The 9,182-nt window shown below is 48.9% G+C and overlaps 2 protein-coding genes across 2 annotated transcripts in view; one reads left to right on the top strand and one right to left on the bottom strand.

Moving 5' to 3' along the window:
* LOC103925530 (olfactory receptor 51E2-like) overlaps window positions 1-701 on the bottom strand; it is a 2,356-nt gene extending 1,655 nt beyond the window's left edge. The window contains 1 exon segment of the mRNA XM_009334260.1: window positions 682-701. Within this exon segment, the coding sequence (XP_009332535.1) occupies window positions 682-701 (20 nt within the window).
* A 6,722-nt stretch (window positions 702-7,423) lies between these two features.
* Window positions 7,424-8,442, top strand: LOC103925529 (putative olfactory receptor 51H1). Its single transcript, XM_009334259.1, is given in 3 exon segments — window positions 7,424-7,867; window positions 7,869-8,026; window positions 8,088-8,442. Coding segments are annotated over 3 exon segments (957 nt in total).
* Window positions 8,443-9,182: the final 740 nt, after the last annotated feature.

Raw genomic sequence — 9,182 nt, 5'->3', positions numbered from 1 at the left:
AACAGCCTCCTTGGGGCACCTGTGCCCGTGTTTAATTAACCTCAACATAAAAAAAAAAAAGATATTTGTTATGTTTAAATGGAATTTCCTGTTTTTTCTAGTTTGTGCCCATTGCCTCTTGTCCTTTCACTGGGTACCACTGAGAAGAATGTGGCTTTGTCTTCGTTACTCCATCCCATCAGGTATTTATACATATTAAGAAGGCACACTCACGCACAGAATCTCTTTGCCAACGGAAAAGCCCCTTCAACAGGGACAATGCATTTCTTTAAGGTGCCTGAGACTCAAAAAAGTCAATAGTTTGCATTGGTAACTGGTCATATAGTATTGATACAGCTTATAGGACGACCAGCAGGTTGACATTACTCTGTGAGTTATTTATTATCTACCTTAGAAGCAACTGGGATGAGTCGGTCACCAGGACTATTTCATGTACTAGTCATGCCCTTTGCTGTCCCCTCCCTCTGCTGTTTGGGGCACAGAGTTGGGTCCTCACTGCTGTGCCCTGGAGGAACATCACTGATGTGGAGCCCAGACCCACTGCACCAGTGTGGAGCAGTGGGTGCATGCCTGGTTTTGAGGACTCATAGTGTTAAAAGGCAGAAGGAAGTGTGGGTGGGGTGAGGGGGTTACCCATGTGCCACACTGTTCACCGTGTCTTGCTGCACCCTGCAAGCTCACAGATGCAACATCATGACCATGGTCAAGGCTGGGAAGGAGCAGGCTCATGCTCTTGCCTGATCCCATTTCAGAGCAAAAGAGGGGTTATAGCAATGCTTGAGAATAAAGCATAAGAGGTCTCAAAAAATTAATTCCTGGGTGTCTCCTGAATAGAAATACAGATGCAACACACCACTGGGGTAAACTGAGAAGGTTTCAGTTTTAACACTTTATTTAAACTACATGTACTTAAACCCATTCAGCTCACGGCTGCAAGATAGTGATGATGCGCCTTGCTTAGGAACCAGTGTGTGCAGTAAGAACACGCACATCAGCGGGTGAAAAGTAAGAGCCTCCATCTCTTTGTGCTTCAAACTGTGCAGCTGTGAGGGGAAAGGAGAGATCTGAGGGTTAAAGGCACTGACTGTGGCTTAGGCAAACTGGAGCTGCGGAACTGGTTTAGTTGCAAAAGGGCTGGAGACACTGACATTCCTCGCTGTTGAAAGTGTAAAGCAGGGTCTGCTCAGAGTGTTGAGACAACGGCAGCGGGGGTAGTGATGTGGGTTTCAGAAGAAATTCCAACCCGGTCATTTTTGAAAATAACTCTCTTTAATGAGACATCACCAAGGTACTAACGGTGACCTACTCCCTGTAACCCACCTGAGCAATTCCTGTGTTTGGGAAAATTCTCCCTTCTGCTTTTCTGTCCTGTGCCATTGCCCTGCAATGATGAAGGGGTGGTTCATCTAGACTTCCCTCAATAGTCCTGCTTTCTACCGCAGATCAAACATCACAAACCCTCTGAAGATGTTATTGCTCCGTCATCCCTTTTACATAGTGAACCAGCTCCCAACTTCTCTTATCAGTGAGGATCCCCCCTAGGAACCCCTCACTCCTCCACACCTCTCAGCCCAAAGCACTCCTCTGCCATTACACCCTGCCCTGCCCCATGCAGAGCATCCTCCACATTCACCTTCCCCTGGTGCCCCAGCCAGGCTGGGTCTGTGGCCCGGGCTAAGGACAGACCTCCAGAGAAGTGGTCTGTACTTCACCAATGCACATCACAGTGGGCCACAATAAGGAGCTGATGCTATTGCACATAATTTTAAAAAATAAACATCTACTTCCCAGTTTTTGTGGTTTTGCCTCTTCGCAATCTTTTAAGCATCCAGCCCAGGACACGCAGGCACTTTCCCTTCTGAGACAACAAGGGCACAAATGCCAGTCCCACCATGGTCATCCCTCAAGTGTTTAAAATTGACTTGTACTGCAGGAGGTTGTGGTTTGCTACAAAGCTACCAAGGGCCATCAGCAGCAACACAGACATCTCCATGGGCAACAGTGAGTGGATGAAGAAGATTCGAGGGAAACAAGCACTGCAACTGAGTTCCCTGTACTTAAGCCAGCACAATACATCCTGAAGACAGACAATTAGAACGATGGACAACATGTCCAAGAAATAGTACATGGGCTTCAGTCCTGTCTCACCGCGTAAGAGATGAGGAGGCATTGCTCTGACTCACAGTGAAACAGACAGAGCAGAGGTGAGAAGTTTCCAACCCTGGGAAACCTGTTGGGGGAAAAATGCAGCCCTGAAGCTGATGTTCTTGAATGCTGACATGAGCTCCATGCAGATTTGCTTGAGCTCCTAAGCCCTGAAGTGAAGAAAGATATTTATCAACTATGCTATTATAACCAGCAACAAGAATTTAGAAGCAAGGATGAAGCACAGAGAAGCATCAGTATATCCTGCTTTGAATTCCTGGCTCAGGCTCAGCCCTGCCTCACTGAAGCCAGTGGAAATACTTGCACTGAGTCTAGCAGGAAAGGAAAAGGGCCTCTGTACTTCAAATTCCCAGTACAATCCTTGAGCAGCTTACACTATTATCACTTGCAATAGTATTCACAGACTCATACCCCATTGTGCTGGGCGCTGAACAGTTGCCACAGCTGAAAACATCCACACTTCTGAAGGTCTCCTGATAGGGTCTATCACAGACACAGACACGTGGTGTTTGTGGAGGAAGGAGGTGGTGATAAATGCTTTGTCCCATTGCAAGCACACATATTATCTTACACAGAACAGAAGTCTCAGGAAAGGATAAGGACTGTAAATTTAAGTTCCAGGGGACTTTGAAGGTAAGGGTAAAAGATTACCTTGCCAAGTCCAAAGTGAGTGTGTTTCTGCTTAGTCTAAATTCTGTAGTTTTTGTGTTCATAGTATAGTTTGTCAATTTGGACGTCTCCCATCTCTGTGCTCTCAGCTAAGACACAAGTTATGTTATGGCAACAACAGGGAAATTTCAAGCTGAAAAATATATTCACAAAATGCTGTCTGGGAATAGTTTCTTTCCTCCCACAGTCCTGACAAAGACCCTGCCTGACAAGCAAAGCAGTCAGAGCCTTTCTCAGGGTATTTTGCATCATCTGAGCTGCAGGAAGTGTTGGAGAGACTGCTCTAACCCCCAGAAAATGCTGGGAACTTCTGCTTGGCTTCGGCTTTGCTCATTGTGAGCTGAGCTACATCATGTCTGAAAGGGTACACAGCCCCCGAGGAATGACTGTGCTTGTCTGACACCCACAGCTGGTTAAGCTGCAGCAACTCAGTATCTGAGCTCAGGCTCCTGGTGTTTGGAGGCAGTTTTGGGTAAGTCTGGGACAAATCCTGACAATCACAAAAAGCGCAGTGCTGCGGATGGCAGAGGGAACCTCAGATAAAACCAGATTGCAGGAGCACAGAGGTGTCACGCGTCAACGATGGAGGAGATCCTGGAGACCAAAACCCAACAGCTTCCCAAGGCACCCATAGACCTGGACTTCTCACCACAGAACAGTGTCCCGGCCAGGCTCAGTGCTGCCAACACAGGACAAGCCACAGGCTGCCCTGTTTTATAGGACACCTTTATCTGTCCCCCAGGGCACAGCACCATGCTGGAAGAACTCAGCTGCTCCAGGTGATTTTGTTTGTACATGCAGGTCTGCACCGTGAAATGATTCTTGGTCTTCTCCCCACCACACCAAAATATTCACCCCCTGGACAGGCTCCTTGAGTCCCAGGAGACGAAAGAAGCTGAGCTGCCCGGCTCGAAAGGTCATGCTCAGTGGCACAAGGTCTGGCTGGAGGTCAGTCACTAGTGTGACTAGTGAGTCAATACTGGGGCCAGTACTGTTTAACCACTGCATTAATGATCGAGATGATGGGGCAGAGTCCACCCTCAGCAAGTCCACAGATGATACAAAACTGGCAGGGGGTGGCTGATCATGCCCCTTAATTCTCCTTCAGCGTCCTGCTGTTTTCATTTCAGGAGGGGGCTGGTCTGCTTGAGGGAGCCCTCAGCAATCCCTCTTCCAAGACTCTCTCAATCTCCTTTCGAACTCATGTCAATAATTTGGATCCACAGCAACTTCAGCAAGGAGTTCCTCTGATCCTCTGATCCGCAGTCCGGACAGGCACATGATCAGACCACGCCATGCTCTTGTCCTCTCCCTCCTTGCCACCAGCCCAAGAGTGTCACAGCTTTCTACAAGGACGTTGACCGAAGGGTAAGGAAACATACACAGCCCCAGTCTGTACACCATCAATGGTGGGGAACAGGCTCCCCACAGCCATGGACAAAGGGAGCACCATACCACCCTCCATCTCTGTACCCCACCACCCACCATTCCTATGTGAAACTCATCACAGAATCAAAAAAATTCTCAAAATAAAGTTTCTGATTATAAATCCATTGGCTGGTTCTTTTGGTTTGTGCTCTTTTTTGGGAACCTTTTAGGGATTTTTCTTATTGTCCTTGTTTTCTTGTATTTAACCTATCTATCTAAATGCGATATACGTATATAAAGTGTACCTATATACAAATCAAGGAGCTGCACAGAGGCACCCGGGGGGGGGTTTGATGGAAGGCACCGGGGCATTCACTTTCCAGAATGCAAAAGTTTCACAGAGCAGGGCAAAACTGGGGAATTTTCTGAATGCACATTTTTTGCCAATTCTCTTTTTTTTTTACAGCCAGTGCCCCAAAGCGGCCTTGCTGTGGTTTAACCTCAGTTGGCAGCTAAGCACCACGCAGCCGCTCGCTCACTCCCCCCCACCCGGTGGGATGGGGGAGAGAATTGGAAGAGCACAAGTGAGAAAAACTCGTGGGTTGAGATAAAAACAGTTTAATAATTGAAATAAAATTATAATAATAATATGATAATAATAATAATAATAATACACAAAGCAAGTGATGCACAGTGCAATTGCTCACCACCCGCCGACCGATGCCCAGCCAGTCCCTGAGCAGCGGCCCCCCCCGGCCAGCTTTCCCCAGTTTATGTACTGAGCTTGACGTCACATGGTATGGAATGTCCCTTTGGCCAGTTTGGCTGTGCCCCCTCCCAGCTTCTTGTGCCCCTCCAGCCTTCTCAGTCGGTAGAGCATGGGAAACTAAAAAGTCCTTGGCTAGTGTAGGCATTACCTAGCAACAACTAAAACATCGGTGCGTTATCAACTTTGTTCTCACCCTAAATCCAAAACACAGCACTGTACCAGCTACTAGGGAGGAAATTAACTCTATCCCTGCCGAAACCAGGACAGGCCTTCACTCCCATTTTTGCACTCTGCCATTTTTTCAGAGGAGACACAGAAACCTACTTGTACGCAGTCCTGTGGGGCTCACACCCCCGAAGAGCAAAGAAATCAGCTGTGACTCCCTGGGTGAGACCCGTGGGGTTTGCTCTGGCTGGGTTAAATACGGCTTTCCAGCCCCCTGCCCAGTGCCTGCCTGCAGCAGTGTGCGCAGCCAGGGCTGTTCCTGGTCCCCAGCCTGCGTCCTCTGCTGTGACCTGGGGTAAGTATGGGGTGGGCTGCCTGAAGATGACAGAACAGAGATGTTCTTCCTCTGCAAGGACAATTTGTTTGAGGGCTCGCATAAAAACAAGAATTTACAAAAGTCTCTGGCAGAAGCAACAAACCAGCATGTTAGAAAAGTGCTAGGAGCAAATTGCTTTACTAAATATTACTTTTGAACTCATATATACAGATGGGCTTGATATGAAAGGCCACCCTAAAAATTGACCTTGGTCAATAATTAAAAATTTCCCTCATTCTCTCAAGTGCTAGACAAATAGGACATGTAAGTTTATTTCTACAGTGCCTTTGCTCCCCACAGCAGCAAAGCGGGGTCTTCAGCTCCTCAGCTTTAGGTTCTTTACACCCGCAGTTACCTCTTTTGCCATCCCAGCTCTCCCTCTCCCACACTGCTTGGTTCAGTTTCAGAGAGCTTTTTTCCCTCATCCCAGGTGCGGCCAGCTCTAACTTTTGTCCTTAGGTGATTTCCCCTAATTAGGGAAGCGGGTGTTTGATGGCTTCTGAGGAACCGCACCGTGGGCTGCTGGAGGAGAGCAGCACTGTGGTGAGCTGAGCTCTTTGTGGGCACGACTGCTCTCCCACCGCTGTCTTTCAGGCCTGACCTTCTGTCCATGTGAAAACTTGATTTATTTATTTTTTTCCTGATACTAGATGAGGTCTCAGAGTGTGCGTGTGCGTGTGCAGACAAACTCTGGGACAAATCTCAATCAGTTTGTGTTCCTCAGTTATGCAAAACATATTCATTTCCAGCTGAATAGAGACATGCACATTTTCCCTGATCAGCTGTGGCAAGAGGTGAGGATGGGCTGCTGTGACCACCAGCTGTTCAGCTGGTGCATTTAAGATGCACTAAATTTAACAGAATTTGCAGAGAAGCCTCTTTGGAATATTTCTCTGGAAATCTCCCCCGCTTGCCCCGGCCTCCCGTCACTGAGCATCGCAGCTGATCGCCCATGCTCCCGGGGCAGTGAAGCTGCCCGGGAAAGCAGGCGGCTTCCAGAGTGCTTAAATGGAGACGTGGTGTTTGCTGTTGGGTTTTCTAATGGCCTCAGGCAGACGAAACACCACTTCAGGTTCTCGGTCTTATTTGAGCCTCTGAATTTCTTCCTTTCCATTTAACCTTTTTGGCAGCTGTAAAGTGCAAATCCATTTTGCTTCCATCAGGGTTAGTTTGATTAATTGACCTGCAGGTTTAGCTGATAAAGCTCCCTAAAACATTATACATTTTGCCATACTTAAACAAAAAGGGAAGAAATCAATACAGAGACACATATAATGGGGCTACTTCTCATCTCAGAGTGAGATGTTATCTCTTGACGCATTCGCTTCAGCACAAACATTGACCTTTCTCTGCCTTTGTCTCTCTCCCCCTCCATCCTCCCTTCCCTCTCCTGTCCGGGTGCTTCAGCCTTGCAGGGACCAGCACGGCCAGGGCTGCTCCTCCTACTGCTGCAGGGAACAGCCAGCCCTGTTCCCAGGGCTGACCTCCAGGTCTCCATCCCACCTCTCCTCCCTCCCCAGGCAGGAGCACCCTGGCCCCAGGCTCATCCTGCCTGTGCTGCTGAGAAGCTTTCAGACACCTCCCAAAGGGCTGGGCACCAAATCTCCTGAAACCCTGGCTATTTAAATGTTGGAGACTACAACTAGGGAAGTCTAAATGGTGCACTGCTCTTTCCTAGTTATCTGCTGCTATGCACAGCCCAGACAGTGACCCCGGGGCTGGTCCACTGTGGCTTTTCCTTGGCTCATGTGATGGATATGCATGAGGGCAGCTGCACAGGGGTTTCTTGGCTGTCAGGAGCCTGTCCTCCCAACACCATTGTAGCTGGGGTGCGTGGGGGGGGGTCTCATAGCAGGGCTTTTATTCCAAGACACTATTATTTCCAGACCCCCGGACCATCAGTGCATGAGATGTCATCTTCCAATAGGACTGGGTCCAGTCCCTTGACCTTCATCCTCACCAGCATTCCCAGTCTGCCGATGAGCAGCTACTGGGTGGCATTGCCTCTTTGCTGCCTGTACCTCCTCATGCTCCTGGGGGACTTCACCTTACTCTGGATGATAAAGACAGACCACAGCCTCCATACACCGATGTACTATTTCCTCCCCATGCTGGCCATGGCAGACCTGGGCTTGTCTCTCTCCACCCTGCCCACCATGCTGGCCATCTTCTGGTTTGAGTCAACCTCCCTCCGTTTTGAGGCGTGCATTGTCCAGATGTACTTCATCCACTCCTTCTCTGCCATCGAGTCTGGGGTCCTGGTGGCCATGGTCTTCGACTGCTTTGTTGCTACTTGCTAGTCTTTGCGCTATGCCTCTGTCCTGACCAGCTCCCTGATAATGAAGGCGGGGTGGGGCGATCTTCATGCGGGGCATCTGTGTGGTGCTACCCATTGCCATTCTTATTAAGAAGATTCCTTTCTGCAGGTCCCGTGTCCTGTCTCACTCCTTCTGTCTGCACCAAGACATGCTGAGGCTGGTTTGTGGGGATGTCAGGGTCAACAGCTTGTACAGGCTGACCGCAGTGATACTCACCAAGGGCCTGGACTCCCTGACCATCCTCCTGTCTTTACAGACTGACCGCAGTGATACTCACCAAGGGCCTGGACTCCCTGACCATCCTCCTGTCTTACATGATGATCATCAGAGCCATCTTGAACATTGTCTCCCAGGAAGCACGAGCCAAAGCCTTTAGCACATGTATCTCCCACCTCTGTGCCGTCCTGATCTTCTACATCCCACTCATTGGCTTGTCCATCATCCACAGGTTTGGGAAGCACCTGCCCCCCCTCACTCACACGCTTCTGGCTGATGCCTGTCTCCTGGTGCTGCCTGTCCTGAACCCGCTCGTGTACAGCTGGAAAACCAAGCAGATCCTCAGGTGGATCCTCATCCTGCTCTGTCGGAGAGGGACCCAGCAGTGGGTCTAGTCCCAGAGCAGCAATGCTCCAAAGCCAGTCTGCTCCTTCCTTTCCTCTCCAGACTGGTTGCTCATGGGCAATATCTTCTCCCAGAGAAAGTCACTCATGCCAGAAGAAACCTGTCACCTCTTCTGCAGTACAGCTCTTTTCCTCTCCATGGAGGGATGGATTATGGCAATTCACATTATTCCACCTCCCATTTTGGGATGACCCATTTCTCAGAAAGTCTGCAAGAGGGCAGAGCTGCTGTGGCTGTGTGATGAAGCTGTCCTCCCTGCAGGTGGGGAGAGAGAAGACTGCTGAGAGCAGGCTTTCATCAAGGGATTCACTGCTAACAGCAGTTTTGGTCTCTGAAAAAATACAAACAGTGTTGGCAGACTTGTGCTTTTAATTACAATATCCCTGTATCAGTCCATTATATGAAACTGTCACTTCTCAGGGTTATGTGATCGTATGAGACTCCTCAGCTTTCATTATACAAATAATGTGATTCTTTACAGTTACGGAGGATAGACAGGTACTAATGGCCTATGGACTGTAACCTAAGGACACAAAATGAGAAAACTGAGTCCAATCTCATTGCAGGGTCTGCAAGGGGAGTGTATCATTTTTACTGTCTCATGATATCATCTGCTCTGCCTATAACTTTTTTGGGAACATCACAAAAATCTCTCCCCACCTCCCAGGTTATGATCCAAATGAGGGTAGGCTGGTCTGGCATGGAGGTACAGGGTGCAATGGGCATGCAA

The sequence above is a fragment of the Pygoscelis adeliae genome, unplaced genomic scaffold (assembly GCF_000699105.1).
Source record: "Pygoscelis adeliae isolate BGI_AS28 unplaced genomic scaffold, ASM69910v1 Scaffold351, whole genome shotgun sequence".
Taxonomy (NCBI): Eukaryota; Metazoa; Chordata; class Aves; order Sphenisciformes; family Spheniscidae; genus Pygoscelis; species Pygoscelis adeliae.
The sequence above is the reverse complement of the archived record's forward strand: the minus strand, read 5'-3'. Positions and strand labels throughout refer to the sequence as shown.